The 26,774-nt window shown below is 47.8% G+C and overlaps 1 protein-coding gene across 4 annotated transcripts in view; it reads left to right on the top strand.

Moving 5' to 3' along the window:
- Window positions 1-26,774, top strand: part of Il34 (interleukin 34) — a 55,617-nt gene that overhangs the window by 20,678 nt on the left and 8,165 nt on the right. For all 4 annotated transcript variants that reach the window (XM_055620972.1, XM_055620969.1, XM_055620968.1 and 1 more), the window contains exon 2: window positions 22,183-22,603. In XM_055620972.1, the coding sequence (XP_055476947.1) occupies window positions 22,576-22,603 (28 nt within the window). In that variant the 5' untranslated portion in view covers window positions 22,183-22,575. The remainder of the gene's footprint in view (window positions 1-22,182; window positions 22,604-26,774) is intronic.

The following is a 26,774-nucleotide window of genomic DNA, read 5'->3' as shown; positions in this document are numbered from 1 at the left end:
TATGAAGGTAAGAGTTGGTTCTCTTCCACCATGTGGGTCTTGGGGAGAGAGCTCAGGTCGTCAGGCCTGGCAGTAAATGCTTTTTGTTGTTGTTTGTTCGTTTGAGACAGGGTTTTGGAACCCACTCTGTAGACCGTAGACCAGGCTGGCCTCGAACTCACAGAGATCTAGATGCCTCCCAAGTGCTGGGATTACAGGCGTGCGCCACCACTGCCTGGCTAGATCATCTTCCTTTAAAGGTGCACTGTTTGTGAGAAAATGCTGAGCTGCCAGTTTTTTTTACTCTTGAGTGTGACTTGTTCCAACAGACTCTTTTTATGTACATACAAACACGTATCTAAATATCATTGAGTGCTTTGCTCTGCTGAACAGTTTGCAGCTAGGATCCACACGGCCGTGCACTTCATTCTAGCGGACAGAATACGTTGCGCTTCAGCGCGGTGAGCATTTGCATTGTTTTCAGTCTGTTATCACAAATCTCACATAACTTTCTACCGGTGTGGAATGCACACTCAAGGTGGCTTCTCAGGTTGCAATCTGAGAGATGCTGCCAATTTTCCCCCCACAAAGTAAGCACCAAACTACACCTTGTATTGGCTTTGGAAGAGAAATTATCATTTTTCCACAGCAATGGGCTCAGTTGTCATGCCGCCTGGCCCTGTACCAATCTGAGAGATGAACGATAATGACTCGGTATGGCCTTCCTTTGAATGTGTTATGAAAGGACGTTGATTTGTAGTGCATTTAAACACCACGTTCACCACTTTTGGCTTCACCTTGAGTCTATTCATCTCAGATGGATACCAAAGACAGCCCAAGGGGATGACCCATGCAAGTCTGGCTTGATGAGCCTGTGGGTTTATTGGACTTATTTACAGGCACATGGGCGGAGGAATCGGGCTCACAGGTGCATGCGCGACCCCAAAAGAGCCGTATCCCCAAACAGTATTACCTCAGCATGGGTGGCGACCTCTTCATGGTTACATAGACAGCATCTCCTTTCTGTGAACCTTCTACCCGCCATGCGTAGCACCTCCAGAAACTACCAATGGCTGTGGCAGTCACAGACAAGTGGGGAGAGGGCAGGAGGGAATGTCTGGAATCTCAGACGAAAGTCTAATGTCCATCCCCAGCTCCTCCTCCTTTTTCCTCCCCCAGCCCTCTCCAGACAGGCTCTTATGTATTCCTGCTTGGCACTCACTGTGCACATCATGGAGCCAAGAAGGACTTTGAACCTCTGAACCTTACCTGCTGGTCTTCTACACGTGAATGTGAATCATTCCTCCTGTTCCACTGCAGAGCTGTTGCGATCGTAGGTGTGCACCAAGGTGCCCAGTTTATGCCCTGCTGGGGAATCTAACCCAGAACATCACGTATGCTGTTTTATGTATGTCCTTTACTTATTTCAAAAATAAGCATTGGCTTTTCTACTTTATTGCTAGGAGCTGTTTACAGCTCAGGGATTAGCTTTTTGTTCATGTAAAACATAAACACAGCATTTCTGTCTCTCTCTTTCTTTTCTTTTTTCTTTTTTATCCTTTTTGTTTGTTTGTTTGTTTGTTTTTCGAGACAGGGTTTCTCTGTGGAGCCTTGGCTGTCCTGGACTCGATTTGTAGTCTGGTCTGGCCTCAAACTCATAGTGATCTATCTGCCTCTGCCTCCCTGAGTGCTGGGATTAAAGGCACACACCACCATGCCTGGCATCTTTCTTTTCTTAGAAAGAAAGGTTTATTGGGTGTTTTCCGAGGGCAGAGAGCTGGGCAGTAACAAAGAGTACAGCATGCAACTCCTTTCTCCACACTCTTGCATGCGCAACTGTTAAAAAAAAGTATATTTTGGGGGCTGGAGAGATGGCTCAGAGGTTAAGAGCACTGGCTGCTTTTCCAGAGGTCCTGAGTTCAATTCCCAGCACCCACATGGTGGCTCATAGCCATCTATAATGAGATCTAGTGCCCTCTTCTGGCCTTCAGGCATACATCATACATGCAGGCGGAATACACAAATAATAAATAGATAAATCTTTAAAAAAAATAACAACTATATTTTTTGTCAGGAGGTAGGGGCAGGTGGAACTATATATTGTTTATTTTTCACTGGTGGCAGCTGGCGGAGAGGGGGTGGCTTGTCACAGTGTACGGACGGACACCAAAGGACACCTTAGAGAGTGCATTCCTTCCCTTCCTCGTCGGTCCTGGGGCCTGAGCTGAAGAGGCCAGGCTTGGCAGCAAACACCTTTCTTGTCAGCCCGCCCTGCACAAACGTACATTTTTAGGCAGTCAAGTGACTCTCCCGCTGAAGACTTTAAAATGTTTAATCTTAGATACAAAATCCTTCTTCGCTCTCAGACGTCAGAATTGTGCCTTGTGTTTTCTTCCGTTATTTTAGATTCAAAATGTTACGCGTTCAGAACTCACCCTGGCGTGTGGTGGGAAGAAGAGGTTCCTGTGTTTCTTCCTAGATGGCTCTCTTTTCCTCGCTACACGGGGAAGCTGTTTAATAAGTGACTTTTCACGAGCCCCTTTTCTCGGGGAAATTTGAATCTGCATCAGAAATTGCTGCCATTTTCCCTTGGAGTCTCTGTCTATTCATTCTCATTCATGGTCTTTGTTTTTGCGCTTGTTTTATTTTATTGTATCTGTGTGGCCTGTGCGTGTGTCTGTGTACCATATGTGTGCCAGTGCCTGAGGAGGCCAGAAGAAGGCATCATATCTTCTGGAAGGACAGTTATAGAGGGCTGTGAACGTCCATGTGGGTGCGTGTGGAAGAGCAGCAGGTCTTACTACTTAGCCGTCTCTCCACCCTGTTTGGCTTCTTTTGAGGCAGGGTCTCACTGTGTAGCTGTGGCTGTGTCCTGGACCTCACTATGTAGATCAGACTGGCTTCGGACTCACAGCGATCACCCGCATTACCCTCCACAGTGCTGGGATTAAAGGCATATTCTACCGTGTTCAGTATGATGTTCCTACTCTTTTTTGCTTGTCTAGTAGGTTTATAATATTATATATATTTAATATATAAATATTTATATATTTAATATAAAATATTATAACAATATATTATATAATATATGCAACAATATATTATATATAATAATATAATTATATTATTATGTATAATATAACATAATTAATATTCTATAATATATAATATATATACCTTATAAATATATATATATTTACTAGATACTTTCTTGAGTTCTTTCAAACTGCTCTGGCCTATTTGTCTTTCTCCTAAAGTGTTAGGATCTAATATTCAATTACATGTTTGTTGGTATTTTGCTTGGACTTGCTCTAATAAAAATTCAAGTATAACATGCCCACAGAAAAAGAGAGTAGTGGTTTGCCGTGGTTTGTCGTGCGTTATCACACAGTGAACACATCCTGGTAACCATATCTGGAACTAGAATACGACCTGCAGGCCGATGCCTCTTTCAGCTCAGGCAGTCACTAAAGTGGTTTTGTCTACAAAATGTCCCCCACGGGCTGTGCTGAAGACTTGATCTCCAGCAGGTGGCGCTCTTTGAGGCGGTTCTAGGAACCTTAGGAGGCGGGGCTTAGCTGCAGGATGTCCCGGGGCTCCGGGCTTTGAAGATTATTATGCCTGGCTACCAGTTCCATCATCACTCTGGACGTCCTGTTCATCACGAGGAAGGAACATGGGTAGTGGTTTCTCCTCCACACACTCCCATCACCACGCTGCTTTCCTCACCTTGGGCCCAAATCAATGGGTGCTCTGAAACTGTGAGCCTAAATCGGCGATACTTCCCTTTAAGCTCCGCCCCCCCCCCCCCCCATTTCTCAACGCAATGTGGAACTAACAGAGACATAATCCCACTGTCCTTCTAACAGGAAATCATCAGTCTCGTTTTTTATGCCATAGCTGGTTTTGCCCTCCCTACCTTTTAAAAGTACATTGGGGAGATAGCTCATTTGCTAAAATACTTGGCTTACAGGCAAGTGGATGTGAGTCTGAGCCCCAGAACCCATTTTTGTTGTTATTGTGGTTTTTAAAATCTGGGCATAGGGCTGGAGAGATGGCTCAGAGGTTAAGAGCACTGACTGTTCTTCCAAAGGTCCTGAATTCAAATCCCAGCAATCACATGGCGATTCATAACCATCTTTAATGAGACCTAGTTTCTTCTTCTGGCCTGCTGGCACTCATGCAGGCAGAATACTTCACAAATAATAAACAAACAAATAAATAAATCTTTTTTAAAAAGTGTGTTTTGGGGGCTGGAGAGATGGCTCAGAGGTTAAAAGCACTGGCTGTTCTTCTAAAGGTCCTGAGTTCAATGCCCAGCAGCCACAGGGTGGCTCATAAAATCTGGACATGGTGATGCATGCTGGCAGAGCTGAGACAGGCAGATCCTTGGGGCTCACCTGGCCAATCTAGTGAATTTTAGAGAGGGAACCTGTCTCAAAAAGAGATGACTGTTACCCAATGGATGACTACTAAGTGGCTTCTCTGGCCTGTATACAGCATGTGCCTCCCCCCACACAACATATATTTTTAATTTAAACATTTTTACTTATATGGTGTGTGTGTGTGTGTGTGTGTGTGTGTGTGTGTATTTTGTGGGGGTGTACATAAGCCTTGGTTTGCACGAAGGAGGTTAGATGACACTTCCGTGCTTCCATTATAGGTTCTGGGGACTGGGCTCAGGCTGTCAGGCCCGTGCTGAGCCAGCTGGTCCTTTTCTTATGTATAGATATTTTCACCTGGCTTCTTTTCTCACTGTGTTTGGGATTATTTTGAATGTTCTAGGTTTATAGTCATATTATCTATAATGGGAATAATCTTACTTCCTCCTATTAATTCCTGTGGGCTTTTGTTTGTTTGTTTCTTTTTTTTTTTTTTTTTTTAATTTGCCTGTGTCATATTGTTCCTGCCTTTAGTGAAGATTCTAATGGTTCTAAGTTAAGCCACCTTCTAGCCTTTGTCTGAGATGGATACATCTGTTAAGAAATTACCGAGCAGGGTTGGAGAGAGGACTCACTGGTTGAGAGTGCATGCCTCTCTTGCAGGGATTTGAATTTGGTTCCCAGCATTTGGTTCCCACACTGGGCAATTCACAAGTGCTTGTAACTCTAGCTCCAGAGGACCTAACGCCCTCTCTTGGCCGCCTTAGATACTGCACTCACTCACTCATTCACCCAAGTGCACACCACACACGTAATTGAAAATAATAAAAACAAAAATGTTAAAAAATGTAATAACCCATCAATCCCCACTTCGGTTAGGAAAGGATGCTGGGTTTTGTAAAGTACTTGCTTAGCACCTACAAGTAGGCTAAGGGATAATGTAACTATGCTACATAGCTATATTATGAGGTTTCTTACTATTGAGCCATCCTTGTACTCCTGGAGTAAGTTCCTCTCTGTCCTTTAGTGTCCTGCACTGCCCATCTGGAGAGGCTCTTTTGGCTGAGTCAACAGCCATGGACTGCTCTGCAGACTGCTCTGCGCACACACACAGAGTTGGTAGCTGCATGCTAAGTCTCCTGCCCTGAAGAAAGCAGCAACTGTTTTTATTCCCTCTGAGGAATCCCAGCTCCCAGTCCTTCCTGGAGCAATGAATAGACGGAGGACTGGAATTGCCCACCAGGTTGGGGACATCTGCCTGATTCTCAGCTCAGTCATTTCTTTTTTTATAATATCTTTTTTTAAATGATTTATTTGTTTTATTATGTATACAATGTCCAGGGCAGCAGATCTCATTATAGATGGTTGGGAGCCACCATATGGTTGCTGAGAATTGAGCTCATGACCTCTTAGAGAGCAGTCAGTGCTCTTAACCTCTGAGCCATCTCTCCAGCCCCAGCTCAGTCATTTCTAGCTCAGCCTCTTGTTTTTAATTGTCACTGCAAAACAAACCACAGCATATTAAAACCCAGAAAGCAGAGCCCAAGAGCCTGCATCCTGTACACTCTGTTCTGTTTGTGTCTTGGAGGATGTCCCAGCAGGCTTGGAGTCTCTGGTCTGTTCTCAGCTTGGGATTCATTTCTGTAATTGTCTCAAAAAGAATGAAATGTGGGAAAAATGTTTAAAGGATCTGAATTGTAAACAAAGGAAAGCCTTTGGGTTCTCAGTCACATCTCAGGATGTGGCTTTCACTCAGTGGGACAGCCCAAAGGTTAAGACAACAGGGTAAGGGCTGGAGAGATGACCCAGAGGTTAAGGATGCAAACTGCTCCTGCAGAGGGCCTGTGTTAGGTTCCCAGCACCCACAATGGGAAGCCCACAACCCTCAGCTCCAGGGAATCCCTCTTTTAGACCCTTCAGGCACCTATGCTCACACAGACACCAACACACACACACCTATACACATAATGTTTAAAACATTTTTAAATCTTCAAAAAGGACAGTGGGGTATGGGAGCAGGTGCCTGTAATCCCATTATATGACAGAAGCCGAGAACTGAGAGCTTGCGGGCCATCTGGCTACATGGCAAGGCCCTGTCCCAAGACCAAAACAAAGAAGCCTGTGTTTGCTGTGCTGTTTGAGCTTGTATCACTTCTCTGCCTCTTACTGGGACGTATTAGCTTTCCTCAGAATGAGAAGGTTGCAAGTTCTTCCCCCGGCTCTGCTGTGGAATGCAGTGTGTTAAAGGTTCACGCATGAAAGATTCCCCTAGTACATGGAGGGCTGCCAGCAAATGCAGAGAGACTTTGTGTGAATATCATACCCAGCGGGGCCTGGGCCAGCTTTGTCTATGCCTGCAATGTCCTCTCACTCTGGCTAGCTCTGACCCTCATGTAAGCGCGCCCAGGGCAGACGGAGACAGGTGATGAGCTTGTTCTCAGGGTCAGGGGTTTTCAGCAGGAAGCCAAAGGAAAGCAGTTTAGAAGTTTCCTTTGAGGCCTGTAGTGATGATTCCATGGGTCACAGCATGGCTCTTGCAGAGGCCCAGAGGTCAGCTCCTAGCACTCCCATTTGGTGACTCGCAACTGCCTGTAACTCCAGCCCCAGGGATCTGACGCCCTCTTAGGGTCTCTGCAGGCACCGCACACCCTCACATTCACACAAATGAAAAATAAGAATGAATTTTAAGGGCTGGAGGGATGGTCCAACATTTAAGAGTGCTTGCTGCTCTTCCGCAGGACTTAAGTTCAGTTTCCAGTACCCACATGCTGGCTCACAACCATCTGTTACTCTGGTTCCAGGGGATCTGATGCTCTTTTCTAGCCTCCTTAGGTAGACGTCAGGAGTGGAGGTGGTGTATAGACACATACATTCAGGGTGAACACTCATACACCTATGATAAAAATAAACTAACCTTTAAAACAAATTTAAAAAAAAAAAAGTTGAGTTTTCTTTCTTTTGTGACTGCCTGAGTTGCAGAAAGCAAAGGAATGGGGCAGAAGATCATTCCAGAAAATGGATCTCTGAGCAAACAGAAACTCTTAGCTCCAGATCAGGTCTCTCTGTGGTCCTTGGTTTTGGGGACACCAGTTACATGTAAAGGGGCTCGGTTGCTTTTGAGCACCGCATCCCTGAAGTGGGTCTCTTAGGCAGTGCCGCGCATGGACTCTTTTATACCCATGACTGTCCTGCCTGCCTGCAAGTGCACCCGGTGCCTGCTTGGTGCCCGAGAAGGTCAGAAGAGGCCCGCCAGGGTTTCAAGCCACCACGTGGGTGCTGCCACTCCAGCCTGGGTCCTCGCAAGAGCAACAAATGCTCTTAGCTGCTGAACCAGCTTTCCAGCTCAGAAGGGGCATTTTTTCTTTTTTCACACGATTAGGGAATGCGAAGGGAGAGGCACTGGGTCAGGTCAGGCCAGGCAGCGCCCAGGCAGGACAACCTTCAAATGTCTGAGCAATACCGGAGGACTGTGCTTCAAAAGCTGGTCTGCCATGCAGGGCCGAACACCAGCCAGGGTGGAACCTCACCAGCTCGCTGTTTCCAGTAAGCTCTTGTTTATTTTTAAATCACAACTTCCTTAAAACAAAGCCTGTAGAACTTACGAATTCAGTTCGTTAGCGTGGTACCGTGACATATAGCGTGAACTCGATAAATTATTACAGCAACACAGCTGCGTTCTCTCACAGGTCTGGAGGCAAGAGCTTCACCGTCAGAGTATCGACAGGGCCCTGGTCTTCCTGCAGACTGGAAGGGGAGGCCCTGCTCTCCCTCCCCACCGCTTCCCGTGGTTACAGCAGCTCCTGGAGTTTGTGCCAATAACTCTCCATCGGAAAGTGGTGTTCTCCGTGTCCCCACTCCCTCTCCTCACGAGAGCTGGGGTGGAAGTCACCGCCTGCCCAGTTACGGCCACATGGCAAATACGTAACCACCACTCCACGCAAGACACGAACATTCCCAGTGCCCCATAAAGTTCTCTCCTGCCCCTTCTAGCCAACTCCAACCAGCACTGCCCATCCTGGGTAACTACAGTTGGTGTCTATAACTATGGGGGAGCTTTTAGAGAAACCTATCCCTCCGTTCCAGTAGGTGCAATCACAGAGCATGTGAGCTTTCACACCTAGCTTCTTTCTCTTAAAAATAACGTTTTTGAGCTTCACGCTGTTGCTCGGATTAGAAGTTTGTTCCCTTTGGTCGTGGTATAGCATTCCATCGTCTATATGGCCAGTCTTCCAGGGGTAGATATTTGGCTCATTTTTCGTTTGGGGCAACTGTATCGTATTAGCTGCTTGACTTGTTGCTGTTACGAAAAAACACCTGACAGAAGATTTGTCTTGACTCATAGTTTGAGGATACGGACGGGGAAGTTATGGCAGCCAGAGTGTGAGTTGACGGCATCCACCATCAGGACCCAGAGGGAGGTGAAATGCTCACACGGCTTTCTCCTTTGTATTCAGGGGGACCCACAATCTTGGGGTAGGGCCACTCACATGTGCTGGTCTTCTCGCCTCAGCTAGCCTAATCTAGAAAAGCCTGAGACCTTGGCAGGCTGAGCCATCACGGGAATGTCCTCTACAATACAAACAGAGCAACAAATGCAGATTTCGCTCAGCCTTTCCAGTTCTATCTCTAGCATTTTCTTTAAGTGTGTGTGTTCAGGGGGCACATGAGCACGAATAGGTGAAGGTGAGTCTGCACATGCGTACATGTGCCCACAGGTCAAAGCCCGGGGTCTTACCCTTGCTTTCCACAGTGAGTGTATGTGTGTGTGTTTGCATACACGTGTGCGTGTGCGCACGTATGAAACATGCCTGTGCGCATGTGCACAAGCCTGTGTGTACTCCTGGAGCCGGAGGTAAAGGGTGAGCGTCATCTCTATGGTTTTCACCTAATTTTTTGAGACTGAGGAGTTCACCGAACCTGGGGCTCACTGATTGGCTGGACTGACTTGCTGCTGAGCTCTCTGGGCTCCTCCTGCCTTGGTTTCCCAGTGCTGGGGTTCCGGTGCATGCCGCCACAGCCAGCTTTTTACCTGGGTGCTGGGATCCAGACTGAGGTCCTCATGATACATATATATATATATATATATATATATATATATATATATATATATATACATGTATACTAGTCCTGAGTCATCTCTCTAGTCTTTTCTTTTTTTCTGGGTAGGAGTGTTGTTTTTTTTTTTTGTTTGTTTGTTTATTTTGTCTTTTTGTTGTGGTGGTGGGTTCTTTTTCTGTTGTTTGTTTTTAAGAAAAGGTTGATGTTGATATCTGGGGCTGGAATTGTCCTGCCCTTCTAGACTTTAGCTTGGGATTCACTTCTGCTCCTTAGATTCCGGCCACACCCACACCTGTTCAGTCATGGCCAACAACAATCTCTCCCGCTCTTTTGCCAACTGTCTTGAAGGGGCTGGAGAACTGATGCTCTATGGAAAAGACTTAGCCAGTGCTAATGTATTTTAACACCTCTTTAATTTCTTTTGGCCCCTGGACCAGGGGTCTACCTGATGAGAATCACTTCAGGGGTTGATGAGATAGCTCAGCAGGTACTGGTATTCATCACCAGGCCTGACGACCTGAGTTCAAACCCAGGATTCACATCATGGGAGAAGAGAATTGACTTCCAAAAATTGTTCTCTGACCACCTCCTGTGCACTGTGTCATGCACACGCTCCCTTCAGCACAAATAATGAAAGAGCGCAATGAAAACTGTGGTGGGACACGGTAGCATGCGCCATGACTACTCAGCATCTGGAAGGCAAAGTGTTCTCAAGGCCAGCCTGATTTGTAGTAAACAGTTTAGGCCAGTGAGGGCTACACACTGAGACTGTCTAAAAGAAAAAAAAATCACTTTAGTGGCTGTGAATTTTCTGAATAAAGTCAGTGGCAATAGAACCTAGTCAATTCAGGCTTGAGAAGCAGCTGCTTGGAAATAAACCTCATGGGCCAGAATCCTATCTGATTTAGAAGGAAGGCCAGATGTAGGTTGAAGGAACAGTATTTCATTTATATTAGACATGTTGGCAAAGCTATGATCTGCCACTGCCTCGGCTTGCCTTGTGGGAAAGGACTCGAACAGAAAACAAGATGAGTTAGAGGAGGGCGCTCAGCAGCTCTCGCTGAGTTCAGCCCTTATCAGCAGTGAGTACAGACAGCTCGGACTCCATCTGAAGTCATGGCAAAGCCAGGGTTGTAGTTAGTCAGGTAGAAGTGGGGATGGCTTCAGGGGTAACATGGGTAAAGGCCACTTGGTCCTAGAGACTGAGTTTGATCCTTGGAACCCATCTAAAGATGAAAGGAGAGGACCAATTCCATGAAGCTGTCGTCTGAACTTCATACTTCTACTGTTGGCATGCACACACACACACACACACACACACACAGAGAGAGAGAGAGAGAGAGAGAGAGAGAGAGAGAGAGAGAGAGAGAATAGTAATATTAGGGTTTCTCTGTGTAACAGCCTTGGCTGTCCCGGATCTTGCTCTATAGAACAAGGCTGGCCTCGAACTCACAGAGATCCTCCTGCCTCTGCCTCCTGAGCGCTGGGATTAAAGGCATGAGTCACCACCGCCTTGCTTAGATTTGGTTTTTGATGTAGTGTCTCGCTATGCAGCCTACCAAGAACCAAGCAGCATTCAGACCAGAAGTTCAGAGAGCTTCCTATAGCACTGCGAGTGATGAACATGTGTGTGTGTGTGTGTTCGCGCACATGTGTGTGCACACGGAGGGGCTCAAGTCTTGTATGCACATGCTTGTGGAACCCAGGGATCAGAGCTAGGTGCCTTCCTCAATGGTGCTCCATCTTTATCTTTGGAGACAGGGTTTCTCAAGGAACCTAGAACTTACCAGTTTAGCTAGACTCCCTGGCCAGTAAGCCTCAGGGTCCTTCCGTTTGTTTTCCTAGTAAAGTTTTACAGGCACACACCCTGTAGGGCGTGTCTCTGCAAACACCAGGGCTGGCAACAAGAAAATCCCATTCAAACTTCTGGAGTCGGACCCCAGGCAGCTTATTTAGGCATATTTAAGGCACAGCACAAGTTTGGAAAACTCGGTCCTCTGTGTACAACAGAGCTCACGCACGACACGATTAATTATATTGAAAGTCTTCACAAAGCACACATGATCTCTTCCACAAAGATGGGTTCTGTTGACTCGGAAACAATGCTTAAGATAAGGGTCTTGGGACAGACCCTTACATTACTGAGGTAAATGTAAGAGTCTGTGGGAGTCAGGTGTGGCCTGGGCCTACAGAGAGCACTGAGGTCACCCGGGCTGCAGTCAATTACGAGTGACAGCTCCTGTAAGAATGGGTGCTATTGGCTGAGAAACAGTGCTCAAGATAAAGGTCTAGGGAGGATGAATCTGGGATAGACAGAACAGTCTAGGGGTTCCAGGTGTGGCCTGACCCTGCAGAAGGCACAGATCACCGATCAACCAGGGTACTGATGGCGACATCCATTTCCAGCTTCCCAGGTGGAAAACAAGTACTCACATCCTTTTTTAAGGAGATGATCCTGGTTTCCCTAGACCACAAGGCCTCCTGCCCTCTACACCACCCTACCCTGCACCTGGCTTTGAATTTTTCTCATTTATATCTATGTGTGTGAGTCTTTGCCTGCATGTTTGTGTGTGCCTTCTTGCCTAGTGCCTGCAAGAACATTGTACTGAATCCCCAGAAACTGGACTTAAGAACAGTTGTAGGTACTGGGAACTGAACCTAGGCCCTCTGCAAGAACAGCAAGTGTTCTTAACCATTGAGCCATCTCTCCATCTCTAGGTTAATTGTTTTTTTGTTTGTTTGTTTGTTTTGTTTCATGTAGCCCAGGATGACCCTTAATTATTGATCCTCCTGCCTCTACTTCCCAAGTGCTGGCATTACAGGCATGCATCACCATACTTGGTTTATGCGGTGCTGGGGATTGAACCCATGACCTCGTCCACACTAGAGAAGCACTCTACCAACCAAGTCACAGTCCCAGACCCAAATGACCTTTTAAAAACATTTAAAGATATGCATTTTCCACTGCATCAGAAATTGTGCAAGAGGGCCTGGAATGTCCTGTGATGACAGAGGGCAAGGAAACTATGAAGACTTCTGGAGTTATATCAGGAGGGCAGGAACCTGCTGGAAGGAGTGCTCATTAGCTTAGTGATAAAAGCAACTTGAATATCAAAGAGAATCATAAATAGACGCTTTGGAAAATAGCTTGGCTGTTTCTTATAGATCAGTCTCCAGCCATCATATGATTCTAAGTCACTCTCAGGAGAAAGAAAAACACTTGTACAGCAAGGCCTTGTCCCGGTCCATTTTCCCTCAGCATGACAAACACTGGAGGCTGGGTAACCTATGAAGGAAACATATTGTCAGGAGCAGTGGGACATGCCTGGCATCTGGCACCGGGAGGCTGAGGTAGGAGAATCGTGAGTCTGAGGCCAACCTGGGCTAGGCAGCAAGATCCTGCTAAACACAAGCAAAGCAATCAGTCCGACTGGCCAAAGACAAATAGGAAGCAGGGGAGGGAAAGGGGGAGAAAAGGAAGAGGAGGACGAACAGCCTTGTTTAGCTCATGGTCTTTGAGGTTCAAGGGCACCAGCAACGGCTGCGAGCTGGTGAGAACCTCTGTGTCTGATGGAGCGAGGGACCATGAGGCAGGACAGGGTGCCAGAAACAGGGAAGGAAGGGGCTGTCCTTGCTCTTTCAGAACAATTCCTTTTCCCAGAAGCTAATCGGGATGCTGTGAGAACTTCATAAGTTTCTTCCCAGGGTGACGGTCCCCAATCCCAATCCTCCTTTTTGAGACTAGTCCAGGCTGGCTTCCACTTCACTGTGTAGCCCAGGCTAGCCTCAAATGCCTGATAATTCTGCCTTAGCTCCCTGGGGGCTGGGATCGCAGCTGCCTGCTACTCTACCTGGTTAGGCTCCACATCTTAAAGGTTTTACCATCTCCCAGCACTGAGAGCTTCCAAGTGTGTTTCTGGAGGACAAACTGAAACCACATCCAGACAAACTGAAACCCGTGTTACACTGTGAATTGCAGCTTTGTTCGTAATTGCAAAAGCCTGGAGGTAACTTTAACATCCATCAAGTGGCAAATGGAGAAACAGATTGTCTCACAATGGGCCACTGCTCAGACATGAAAGGAACACGCCACCAACACCCTCACTGGCATGGTGACTCCTCAAAGCACCTGCCAAGTGAAAGAGAACAGGGCAATGAGGATAATGAATTATATGATTCCATTATAGAATATTCTGGAAAAAGCCAGGCTCTAACAATAGAAGCCAGATCAGTGTGAGCCTGGGAAGAAACTGGCTGCAAAGGCCCAAGGGAACTTTGGGGAGTGATAGAAATATTCTACACTTAAAAAAAATATTTATTTATTTATTTTGAGACAGGGTTTCTCTGTGTAGCCTTGCCTGTCCTAGACTCATTTTGTAGACCAGGCTGGCCTCGAACTCACAGTGATCCACTTACCTCTGCCTCCCTGAGTTCTGGGATTACAGGCATGCATCACTATGCTTGGCTTGTAATTATTTTCATTTATGTGTATGGTGTGTGTCTGTGTGTGCTGTTAGTGCAGGTGCCTTGGAGGTTGGAAGAGGATGAGGATGGAGTTATAGGGAGCTGTAAAAGGCCCAGGAAGGGAGCTAAGAACCAGGTCCTCTGCAAGAGCAGCAAGCGCTCTTAAGCACAGAACCAACCATCCAGCCCCTGACGTAGCATACATTTTCAAACTCCTCCACTGGGAGAGTGAAGTTTACTTCATATCAACTATACCTCAACCAACCTTAAAAATAGCTTCAGTCAATTGAAATAAGCAGTTAATGAGAGTGCAGCCACCATCATGAAGACAAAGAAACCATTCAAACCGGGAGGTTCATGACCCATGAGTACTTCAGAAGAAACAAATAGTGAGGCGCTGGAGAGATGGCTCAGCGGTTTAGAACATATTCGGCTCTTGAAGAAGCCCCCTGGCCTCAAGGCCTCAGGCTGCACGTATATTACATACATACACTTAGGCAAATGCACATATCTACATGAAGTAAAATGAATAAATACAATTAAAAAAATCCTGTGTATGGATGTTTTGCCTACATGTATGTTTGTGTACCACACGTGTGAAGTACCAGAAGGAACCGGAAGAGGACATAAATGCCTCAGGAACTGGAGTTACAGACAGTTGTGAACTGTCATGTGGGTGCTGGGGATTGAACCCAGCTCCTTCGGAGGAGCAGCCAGTGATCTTAACCACTGAACCATCTCTCCAGCCTCCAAGGGCTTTCATTAACCCTAATCACGTTCTGAAGGCCCCATCTCCAAACACCATTGTATTAGTTGTGTTGGTCTTCAACATGTGAATTCTGGGGTGACATGACTTTAAAAAAAAAATAGGAATTTGTGTGTGTGTGTGCGCGTGTGTGTTTGTGTGAACATATGCTATGCATGAGCAGGTGCCCATGGAGGCCAGAAGAGGGTATCAGATCCCCTGGAATTATAGTTTGTTGCGAGCTGCCCAGTGTGGATGCTGGGAACTGAACCTTGGCCACGGGAAGTACTCTTAACCCTTGAGTTATCTCTCCAGACCTTACATGGTATTTATCTTGTGTGCGTGTATGTGAATGTGTGTGGGCACACACACGTCACAGTTCTCTCCTTCAGTCGGCTCTGGGGGTTGAACTCAAGTTGTCAGGTGTGGTGGCAACGCTTTTCACTTGCTGCGCCATCTCACTGGCCCAGGAGTGACTCATTTAGTTCATAAGACTATGGATGGATGAACCTTGGAGACACGATGCTAAGTGAATGGAGCTGGGGGTAGGGAGGGGGAGGACCGAGCGCTGTGCGATTCCATCTACATGAAACATCCTGATGGAGTCAATCCATAGGGATAAAATACAAGTAGTTGTCGGAAGTCTGGATGGGAGACAGAATAAGAAGCAAGCACTGACGAATGGTTTACTGGGGGAGGAGAGGGACATCTCTCCCATCCAGTTGGTCTTGGGCTAAATTTGTGCCCGAGAATTGAAATCTCACTTCCTTAGTAGGGAAAGAGTTATGGGTGAAATATTACTCAGCAATATAGACTCTGGGGTCCAGGAGTGTGACTCAGTGGTGGAGTGATTGGCTGCCATGCACGAAGCCCGAGCACTGCACAGAACAGGGTCGGTGGCACATGGTGGGTGGTGGTAGACCCTTGAGGGTGGAGGCAGAGGGCGCAAGGAGTTAGCTCAGGCTTATTCTTGGCTGTCTATACCAAGTCTGAGGCCAGCCTTGGGCTATGTTAGGCCCTGTCTCAGAGAGAAGAAAAAGAGAGGGAGGGAAGGAAGGAAAAGGAAAGGGGGCTGGCAAGGTGGCTCAGTGGGTAAAAGCAAATGCCACGGAAGTCTGATGGCCTGAAATGGGTCCTTGGATCCCGAGGCGGGAAGAGACAATCAGCTCCACAGTTGTTTTTGTTCTGTGATCTCTCTCTCTCTTCCCTCTCTCTCTTTCAAACACACACACCCACACACACACACACACACACACACACACACACACACACACACACACACACACACACACACACACACACACACACACACACACACACACACACACACACACACACACACACACACACACACACACACACACACACACACAGAAAGGGAGAGAATAATATAACAACACATTTGACAGAAACCCTGTTAAAAGCAAAGCAAAACAAAAAACCCCACGTTTAACATTTTTCTTCTTTTCTAAAAGATTAATTTTCTAATACAGTGTTCTGCGTACATGTGTGCCTGCACGCCAGAAGAGGGTTTTTGGAAGAACAGTGCTCTTAACCTCTGAGCCGTCTCTCCAGCTCCCTACATTTAACGTTTTTAAGAGAAAAATGGAGGGGCTGGAGTTACTGCTCAGCAGTTAAACGCACTAGACTGTTCTTCCAGTCTAGTGTTCCGGTCCTGAGTTCAATTCCCAGCAACGACATGGTGGCTCACAACCATCTGTACTGGGATCTGATTTCTTTTTCTGTTGTGCATGAGGATAGAGCATTTATATACATAAAATATACGAATAGGAAAAATGGAAGTAAACCAAGGCAGATATAGGAACTGTAGATGAATCCTGCCTAGTCCATTAGCCCAGGGCTTATGTCTGTATGTCTTACCACTGCCCTTAGTTAGGGTTTCATGTAGCTTAGCTAGCTTCAAACTCATTTTTGTAGCCAAGGATGACCTTGAACTCCTGATCCTCCTGTGTGTACCTTCCAAGAGTGTCACCACACCCAGCTGTCTCCCTTTATCTATGTCTTAAAACTCAGGCCCATTTTCTCCACCTCTTCCCTGTTTAGAACATCTGCTGCTCTAGCCCTGATCACTGCCTGAGCCTCCTACATTCCTAAGGGGCCATGGCTTCATTCCCAGGAGGAAAGTGGGCTGGAAGGCCCGGATATGGCTTTGGGCCAGCTCCCTCCCCCTCTGGGTCTCCATTTCTCATCTCTAGGATGTGGGCTTAGAAGGAATGCCTCTGAAGTCTTTTGGGGCTTGTCCTACTTAAAGAAAAGTGGCCAGGCTGGGCAGGTGACCCAATATTCTGTCCCCTAGCACTCTGAGGTCATGCCTGGCCTCTTTGGGGGAGAAGAATGTTCCAGGTAGGTGTAATAGATGGGTTACAAACATGGCCCCAATTGCTTACCCACACCCGTCCATGGCCTTACAATGCAACCTTGCTCCTTTCATCAGAAAGTGGAACCTATCTTCCCCACTTGACAGAAGTGGTTTGTGTCGTTGCTCTGAGTCCAGGACCTGAGGAACCTCGACTCATATGCTCGCTCTCTTGGGACTCTGCTTTTGTGGTGAGAATTAGGCTAAGCAATCCTGATGGATGTGATTCCCAGTGAGGCCAGGTTAGCCCAGCCAATGCTCGGCAAACTGGACAGCATAAGGGAGGCTACCCTGCACCAGCCAAACTCGGATGGGATCAGCTGAATCCAGCTTGAACTAGCCGAGCCCAGTTTAGGCCAGAGAGCTCAGCCTGGATCCCTTGAGCGCAGCCAGGATTAGCAGAGTTCCCAGTGCAACAGCTGAGTCTGGGGCAGAGCTGTGGAGACTAGCCTGGATCAGGATTAGCCCAGGTAGGAGCAGCCAAACCTAATCTAGACCAGAAGCGATCAACCCAGATTAGCTGAGCCCAACCTGGATCAGCCAAGCCTAGGCAGGAGCAGCTGTGCTCAGTATCAGCCAAGCCCACTCTTGGTCAGATCATCACTGGATCAGATCATCATCCTAGCTTAGGTTTGAGAAAAACAAACATTTTCAGCCTCTATTGTATGGTAATTGTCCCAGTGCTGATAGAAGGCTTCCTGGGAACTCTTGGGGCTTTGTGTGTCCCCACAGTTTCCTTGTGTGTCTTCTGTGCTGCCAAACTGGCTCCAGAGCCCAACTGCCAGGACTCTAACTCAGATTCCAATGCTCCCTCCAAGAGGAGGAGGCTCTAGCTCTCAGGCGGGAATGGAAGAGACCAGAGAGTAAGTGACTCCAGAAGGGAGGGGACAGTGAGAGGGTTCTGACTTGGGTGGACAGCTTAAAACAGGAGTTCCTTAAAAAGAAAAAAAATTAAGAGTCTAAATTGTAGGCTTTGATATAGCACAGTTAGAAGAGTGGCTTTGCCCCATGCTTGAGCTCCCTATAATTTCATCACAAGAGGCCAAAGCAGGAGGAACACAAGTTCAAGGTCATCTTTGAGGCTACATATTGAATTTGAAGCTAGTCTGGGATACATACATAAGACCTTGTCTCAAACAACACAAAACAAAACAAAAAACAAACTGAAGAACCAAACAAAAACGAAACAAAAGCCCCAGTTCTATCTGCAGAATCCAAAGAATAAAATAGTTCAACGCGGCATTGCAAACAACAGTCCCTTCTCCCTTTCTAGACATAGGAATTTAAACAAAAATAAAAGACAAACAAGCAAACAAAAATGGCTATCAGCCAGGCATGATGGCACATGCCATTCATCCCAGCACTGGGGAGGCAGAGGCAGGAGGATCTCTATGAGTTCAACACCGGCTTGTTTTACATGGCAAGTTTCAGGCCAGATAGGGCCACACTGTGAGACCTTGTCTCAAAAGCAGAAACAAAAGCAAAAATCAGCTTTCAAGGGCTGCGGCTGTAGCTTCTTGGAAAAGGCAGGAATTACCCCACTCACCCAGCATGCTTGCAGCCTTGCGTTCAAACTTCAGTACCGAAAAAACAAGCACGCCCAACTATATCTAATCTCTCCCAAGTTGTACAACTAAGTCCTCACTTCCCTCCATGTAGCTCATTCACCCCCTCTCCCCCCATACCTGCCCCCTCTCTGACCCTGCCCCCAGCCCTGGACCCTGGAGTCATGATTTAGTGAGACTGATATTCACTTTTCATTTGTTTCTGTGGCTTTGAAACTGCTCTTCATCGTAGAACTATGCTGACTGCTCCACCCTCTTCTATTTTTTTGTCCTTTCCCTCCATGAGTTTCCTAATAACGCCATGATCCCCAAGGGTGGGGTGGGGTGGACTGGGAAAGGCATGCACTCTTCATCCACCTCCATCCTCATCCTGGGAGAGAGACAGAGACAGATAGGTAGAGACAGAGAAATCCAGAGAGGCCCTACCCTTCCAGGATCTGAAGAAGTCAAAGTGTTAAGGATAGTAAGATCGCAGTTAGCTCTCGTTGCCAGGGAGGGCAAGGCCTGTGGGCTCTCAGTAGGACTTCCTTCTGCTACTCAGTGCTTTCTGTTGCTGTGAGAAAACACCATGACCAAGGCTATTTACAGAAGAAATAATTTATTTGAACTTATGGTTTAAGAGAGTTCGGAGTCCATGATGGTGGAGTGAAGGGAGTACTGGGGTGCCTGAAACAGCAAGCTGAGAGCTCACATCTTGAATCCAAACAGGAAGCTTTGAGCCCAGTCAGGAAGCCTAGAGAGTGACCTTCAAATGGTGTGTCTTTAAGCTCTTAAAGCCAGCTTCCAGTGAAATACTTTCTCCAACAAAGCCTCCCCAAACAACACTACCCACTGGGACCAGATATCCAAGTATCTGAGCCTAAGAGGGACATTTCATTCAAGTCACCACAGCCAGGAGCCTGATTTGCTCTATGCCTATACCCCAGATCAGAGCCTGCCATCAGACACCTTTCTCTTGGCAGCTTCCTTGGGGGTCTTGCTATCCCATTTCAATGGGACTCATTCTGGAATTGGTCAGGCTTCTCCTTCCCACTTGGCTTCTCCAGCATCAACAGGCAGACCGGGGTGCATGGTGGGGTTCAATGCTAGAGTCCTTTCTGAATGAAGAAGCTGCGAAGTGGTCCAGGGAGATGGCTCAGCAGGTGAGAGCTTTTGCCGTGCAGACACGAGGCCCCTGAGTTTGAATTCCAAGTACCCAAGCAAAAAAACCAAACGAAACCAAACCAAACTAAAACAGGCTCTGCTGTTGCAACTCTTAGTGCTGGGGTAGATATAGACAGATAGCTGGGGCATCCTGGCAGCCAGCACAGCTGCGGGCTCAGCAAGAGACCCTGCCTCTGAGAAATAAGGTGGAGAGTGACTAAGGACACCCAACATCCCCCTCTGGCTTCTGTGCGTGCATCTCTCTCTCTCTCTCTCTCTCTCTCTCTCTCTCTCTCACACACACACACACACACACAGAGGGTTCTACAAACTTTCTTCAGTTTGGACAGGGTGAAGAACCTCTTTGTTGTGTGTGCCTGTGTGTGGAAGTCCGGACTGTAGGACACCCTACCCCCAAGCCCTGTGCATGGGAGAGTTGAGGGATAAGGGATGGTGGGAGCCGAGGCCCTGTGACCAGCATGCAGAGGTCTAGGGTTTAAAGGACGATGAGATATTACTCAAAGTTACAGGGTTTAAGAGTAATGGAAGCTTCTTTAGACAGAAAACAAAACAAAAAAAAAACAAAACAAACCTGTCCACTGAGGCTTGTAGTGTTCTTCATTCTCATCAAAGACTGGATCAACTTTGTTCTTGGTGGGTAGACACATAATGGTTTGTGTACACAAGGGGCTATTACTAAGCAAGGAAAAATAGGAAATTATTAACATGCACATCAGCATAACGGCACCCCAAATTCATCATGTCAAGTGAAAGGAGTGAAATACAGAATCTACACTCCAAGACTGCATTTATGTGACTTTCGGGGGCGGGGGTGGGAGGGAAAGGGAAAGTGCTGGACAGGAAGCAGATGGGCGGCTGTAGGAAGAGGCAGCTACGCAGCAGCAGAGGTGGGGTGTTTTGGGGTGAATGAAGTGTTTTATCCATTGATCACTGGAGTGGTTACATGGCTCTAAGAATTTGCCAGAATTCTTAGTTATACAATGAAGAAAAACTATATATGTAGATATATTTACACATGTACATAAGACTGCCACAAACATGCAAAAAATAATGATGAAAAGATATAGTTGGGGCTGGGGACATTCCCCAGTTGGTATAGTATTCTTCTGGCATGCATCCTTCACTGTGTCAATGGACTGTGGTGATACAGGCCTGTGAGTCCAGCTCTAAGGAGGTAGAGACAGGAAGATCAGAAGTTCAAGGTCCTCCTTGGCTATATAGCCAGTGAGTTTGAGGTCAACCAGAGCTAATGTGGGATGATGTTCTGGGCAGAGCATAGTTCGTGTGTTTATCATGACCCTATAACAGGAAGGTCAGCAGAGGGAGAAGGAGGAGGAGCAGAGAGAGGGTCAGAGGGGAGAGAGCAGAGCTGAGGTCCAGGGTCTGAACCCAGGGTAAATCTGAACAACGTGCTTTATTATATGTGTGGCCTGCCTGCTTCAGAGGCTGTAAAGATGAGGGCTAGCATGTCTGCTTTGCTGTTTTGTTTTAGGCAGGGTCTTACTCTGTAGCCCATGAATATCTGAAACTCATTATGTAGCCCAGGCTAGCCTGAGCCAGGAATTTCTTGAACAGCCCAGACTGGCTTTGATCTTCCTACTTCCTAGCTTCTTCTTTGCTGGAGCTTGACCTCAGGGCCTCCTGCATACTCGGCAAGCTCTCTACCTCAGCAAGCCCAAGGGCCAGCACTCAGGCACATTCCGTGGGTATGTAAACACGATGGAGAGGGTCTCCCCATCACACCTGCCTCCCACCACGCTCTTGAATTGGGGCCATTTCCCCTGACCTAAGGGCAAATCACCCAGCGATGAAACTGATTCCAAGCTGCCTCTGCGTATGGCCGCTTCCATCTCATCTGCAAAACGGAACCACAGCCCACAATTTCCCGGGCCCTGTGGGGGTGCTGACTTTCACGGCTGACCACAGCAGGCCGGGCTTGAATTCCTCTCCCATCCTTTTCATTCATTCACTTATTTATTGGCATGTATGCCCCATGCGATATTTGGTGCCACCGTATTACACATCAAATACTTCACTAGAAAAAACATGTTTGTTTATCTGGATTTCAGGTTAAACTGGCATCAGTTGTTGCCTCCAGGGGACACAGATGGGTGATAGGATGCAGGGTGGAACACCCTGGAGGGTGTATCGTTTGGGTTTGACCTGGTATCTCACCTCCTCCAGGCAGCCTCCTGGCTTGTGGGCTTCACCACTCCCTCAGTCCCAGCTCAGGGCTGCCAGCCCATGTTCTGACTTGGAGACTCAGTCCTTGGCTCCAGGCAGCTGCTGAGGTGCCTCGGAGTCATTTCTTGTGTGTGAAAACAGGGCTGGGTGCCACGGTACCGCCAGCGGGGACAGCGTGCATGGTGGGTCTTCCTTTCCTGGCTGGTGGCTGAGTGGCAGCGTTTGCTCTTACATAATCGGTCTCTCTCCTCCTTCTTTTTCCAGAGCTAGACTTCACACTGAGCAGCTGCAGTCGGAGAAACCAGAGAAAGCGCCACCCAGCCCCAGATTCCAAGAGGCCTGCTGGGGACTCCCTTCTCTTCCTCCTCCTCCTCTTCCTCCTCCTCCGAAGACCCTAAAGCCACTATCTCACATCAGCTCCTGAGCTGTAATGGGACTGGCAGCCACCGCCCCCTGGCTGTCCTCTGCCCTGTCAAGCAGATAGGGCTGACAGGGTGGTAGCTACCCCAGGAGTACCTGCTCCTCAGCCTGGGCCAGCCCTTCCTGGACTTGGTGGCTACCTTTGCTGACCTGAGGCCATGTAGGCCCTAGCTCAAGCCTCTGGACAGACTGCTGGGGACAGTGCCTCTGTTCTCAGGGGCCACCCAGTACACCATCATGCCCTGGGGACTCTCCTGGCTGTACTGTGAGTACTGGGGGTGGGGGGTTTGTACCTGGGGATCCTGTCCTGGCAGGCCTCAGTGGGTGGCTGGGTGGTTCTACCGTAACCATAGCAACCAGGGCAGCTCTTGCTGGTAAGAAGTTGAGATGTTTCCCAGAAGGGTTGCAGGCAGCCTCAGAGGTAGGGGAATCCTTGGCCACCCTCCGCCCTGTCTGCCTCTGACCTCAGGTTCAGGTGTATAACCTGAGTGGGCACAGCCGGTGCAGGATGGGGCAGGCACTGGGGTGGACGGCAGCGTCTCACCTCTGCAGTTTCATTGGCTCCGGGGAGCAGGGTGGGGACAGAGGTGGTAGAGAGAGGATTTCCATCTTCCTGGGTGTGGCTGGTGGGGGGTAGGGAAGGCACAGCCCATGAGAAAGAGGAGGCCTGGAGAGGGGAGCCAGTTCCCCTAGAGCCCTCCCTCTGCAACAGGTCAGAATCAAAAAGCAGAAAGAAAACAATGTCCCTGGTTGAAAAAAAAAAAAAAAAAAAGTTGAAATGAGGACAGAAATCAGGAAAGGGTGTGGTGGCGTGTGCCAGGCTGAGACCCTCACGGACTGTAAGACTCAGTGGCAGCCGGGGGCTCTTGGAGAGTCATTATCATGACAGGGACCTCACCTTGCTCCTCTCCTCCCCACTGCCAGGTGAAATTAGGCATTCAGGGCAGGGACTGGAAGCCACAAGGCTTCAACCTATTCTACAGGCTGACATCAGTCAGTGTGGATGGAGGTGACAAGCCTCACTTATCCCTATAGAAATGGCTACCCTTGTTGGGGGGCACAGAAAGAAGGGGGCACCCCTTCCCTCCCCACCAGCGTGTAGGCCAGGGAGAGCCTTCTACCTCAGCGTGTGCTTCCACCTCCTCCTTCTCATCTCTGGAGGGAGGAGGTGACAGGAAAGTCTCCTGACCAGGGTCAGCAGGACACTGGCTGTGTGCTCCTGGCATGCAAAGCATGTGGGTGACAGCTAGTCTTGAGCTTTCAACCGTGCTGTCCCTCCCTGGCCCACAGTTTCCCCTGCTGGAGGCAGCAGGAGATACACTTACAGTTAATTTGTGGCTTGGCTGCAAGTGTGTCTAATCTAGGGGAAGGCTGTCCAGTCACCTCTGGACAGGCTTTGCAGGGGCAGCCTGCTCGCCTCTCATGCCAGACAGCCTACACGTCTGCCATGCCAGGCTCGGGTGCTATGCTTTTGCCCTCTCTTGCTGTGACAACATTCCATGACCAGAAGCAACATGGTGAGGAAAGGGTTTTATTTCAGCTTAGTTGTAGCTGGTCATGAAGGAAGTCAGGGTGGGAACTCAAGTGGAGGCCGTGAGGAATGCTGCTTACTGGCTTGCTGTCCATGGCTTGATCAGCCTGCTTTCTTATGCTACCCAGAACTTCCAGCCCACCCACATCAAGCATTAACCAAGAAAATGCCACAGAGTACAGGCGACCTGATGAAGGAAGGCATTTTCTCAATATAGGTTCCTCGTCCCAGATAACACTAGCTGGTGTCAACTTGGCAAACAAAACAAACAAACAAACAAACAAACAAACAAACAAAGAAAAACAAAAACAAAAAAACCCAACCAGCACAGCCCTGAGTCCTAACTTGAGGACACATTTGGTAAAGCCAAAGGCCCTACAAAGGAACATGGTACCTGAGGGTGGGACTTGGTTGAGTATCAGGCTGTAGTAACTGCTGACAAGAAGAAGACCCTTTATGGAAAAAGCCCTTCACCCCCAAAGACAGAATTTTTTGTTTGTTTTGTTTTTGTTTTTCAAGACAGGGTTTGTCTGTGTAGCCTTGACTGTCCTAGACTTGCTTTGTAGACCAGGCTGGCCTCAAACTCGCAGAGATCCGCCTGCTCTGCCTCCCAGAGTGCTGGGATTACAGGAGTGCACCACCGCAGCTGGCATTTTTTTTTCTCTTAATGTACAATCCTGTGGACCAGATGTAGCTATTGTGACAGCAGTTTTGCAGGTGTCACTCGGGTCTACAGTTCCCAGTGGCTGTTGTCTCAACCAGGAGTGTGCTGTGCAAAGGCTCCTTTCTCTACCTGCTGGATCTGAAATGTGGGGCAGAGCTGGGCCACCTGAACCTCTGCAAACCCGGGGGGGGGGTATTCAGATGCCTGCTCTCATTTCTATTCCCACCTCTCTCGCCTCAGCCGAGAAGCTCAGTCCCCAAAGTCATGCTGTAGCTACAGCTTTAGTTCTCCATCCTCCCCAAGACTCTATGTCCTGGCCAGATGATGAGCGATGCAGGGTCCTGGAGGGGACATCCGTGGTGGAGAGAGAACAGGCGCAAAAACCTCAGCTGCTTCAGGAGTGGGCCGTCGAAGTGTGGATTTGTAAGGCTTGGTGAAGTAGGGACCAAAGGCAAGCCTGTATCAAGGGGCCCAGCACTGTGCTTGCTTATGTATGTATGTATGTATTTATTTATTTACTATTTTCTTTACATTTTATCTATTTTGTGTGGGAGGGGGTCTGTGTGCCATGGCATCTTTCACCTTCGTGGAAGTCAAAGGACAGTTTACAAAAGTTGTTCTCTCCTCCTACAATGTGGTTCCTGGGGACCGGGTCATCGGGCTTGGTGGCAAGGCCCTTCACCCACTAAGCCATCTTGCCGGCAGCCTAACACTGGTTGTGTTTCTTTGTTCCTTCTGCCCAATACTGTGTTAGGTGCATGGGAAAGACTGGTTCTTGTGAACTTGCCTCCTTGCAAGGAAGCGGTTGTCAGAGTTCTGCAGGCGGGGAGGGAGGGCAGTAGCTCTGGCTCCCACGGAGTGCAGAGCCTGGGTAGACAGGTTAACAGATAGTGCTTGGCCTAGCAAGGGCAACAAGCAGGGTGGGCCTGGAGAAGGGGAGGGAAGCTAAGAGGATGCAGGGCCCAGGCCATCGGAGATGCAAAGACAAAAAGTCTTCAAGGTGGCAGGAAATGGGTAGGGAGAAACCCAGGTAGTGACGTCAGCCCGTAACAGATTAGGGAGGTAACTCAGCCTGCCTTGTTGTCCCGACCAAAAGGAAAAGGAAAGAAGAAAAGACAAAGGGTAGTTATTGGTTTTGACAACACAACACTAGATGCTAAGCTGGGCATGGTGACGCACCTTCTGTCCCAGGAAGAAGAGGCAGGTGCATCTCTGAGTGCAAGCCAGTCTGGTCTACTGCGAAGTTCCAGGCCAGCCAAGGCTATGTAGTGAGAGATTATGTTTCAAAAACAAAAACCGCCGAGCATGGTGGCGCACGCCTGTAATCCCAACACTCAGGGAGGCAGAGGCAGGCAGATCCGTTTGAATTCGAGGCCAGCCTGGTCTACAAAGTGAGTCCAGGACAGTCAAGGCTACACGGAGAAACCTTGTTTTGAAAAACAAACAAACAAGAAAACCAAACCAACCAACCAACAACAACAAAGTGACTAGAGAACATTAAAAAATGACCTTGAATGTAAGGATGAGTGTAATAGTCTCCCACGGGTGTTTGGCAATATTTATTTGCATCTCCTTTTCTAATGCACAATCAGTTAAAACTGAAGTTACCCTATGCACCGTTGGTATTGTTGGCTTATGCTTCCTTACAAAGCTCAATAAGCATCTTTGATTAACCCCCATAACATACACCACCACGAGCTGCCTCCCCATAAACAAACAAACAAGTAAATAAACAAATAATTAAATCTTTTTTGTTTTGTTTTGTTTTTGAGACAGGGTTTCTCTGTGTAGCCCTGGCTGTCCTCAAACAAACTAACAGAGATCCACCTACCTCTGCCTCCTGAGTGCGGGCATTACAGGCGTGCACTACCATGCCTGGATTAAATTAATAAATCTCTTAAAAGAATAATGGTGCCACTTCAGTCTTTGTAAAATTTTCCTGTTTTTTCCCCCCCCCTAGTTTATGAGTTTAGTGGGTCAAAGCCTCAGCGGGCCAAAGGTTGTAGAGTTTAAATCCATTTCATTATTAAGTGGGCCAAATGTATTTCCAGGCTCATAACTCTCTTGGCAGCATCAGGATTATTAAAGTGAAATCATCTCATAATAAAACCCTTTTTATTTCCTTGCCCTTGGCCGGCTTTGTGACTGTTTCTCTGGCTACTGATTGCATTCAGTTGTTTTCATTTGAACTTATTTCTCTTACTAGTGAGGTTGGCCCTTTGGGTATGTCTTGATTTTTCA

The sequence above is a fragment of the Psammomys obesus genome, unplaced genomic scaffold (genome assembly GCF_907164565.1).
Source record: "Psammomys obesus unplaced genomic scaffold, mPsaObe1.curated_primary_1811, whole genome shotgun sequence".
NCBI lineage: Eukaryota > Metazoa > Chordata > Mammalia > Rodentia > Muridae > Psammomys > Psammomys obesus.
This window is presented reverse-complemented; position numbering and strand designations above follow the sequence as displayed.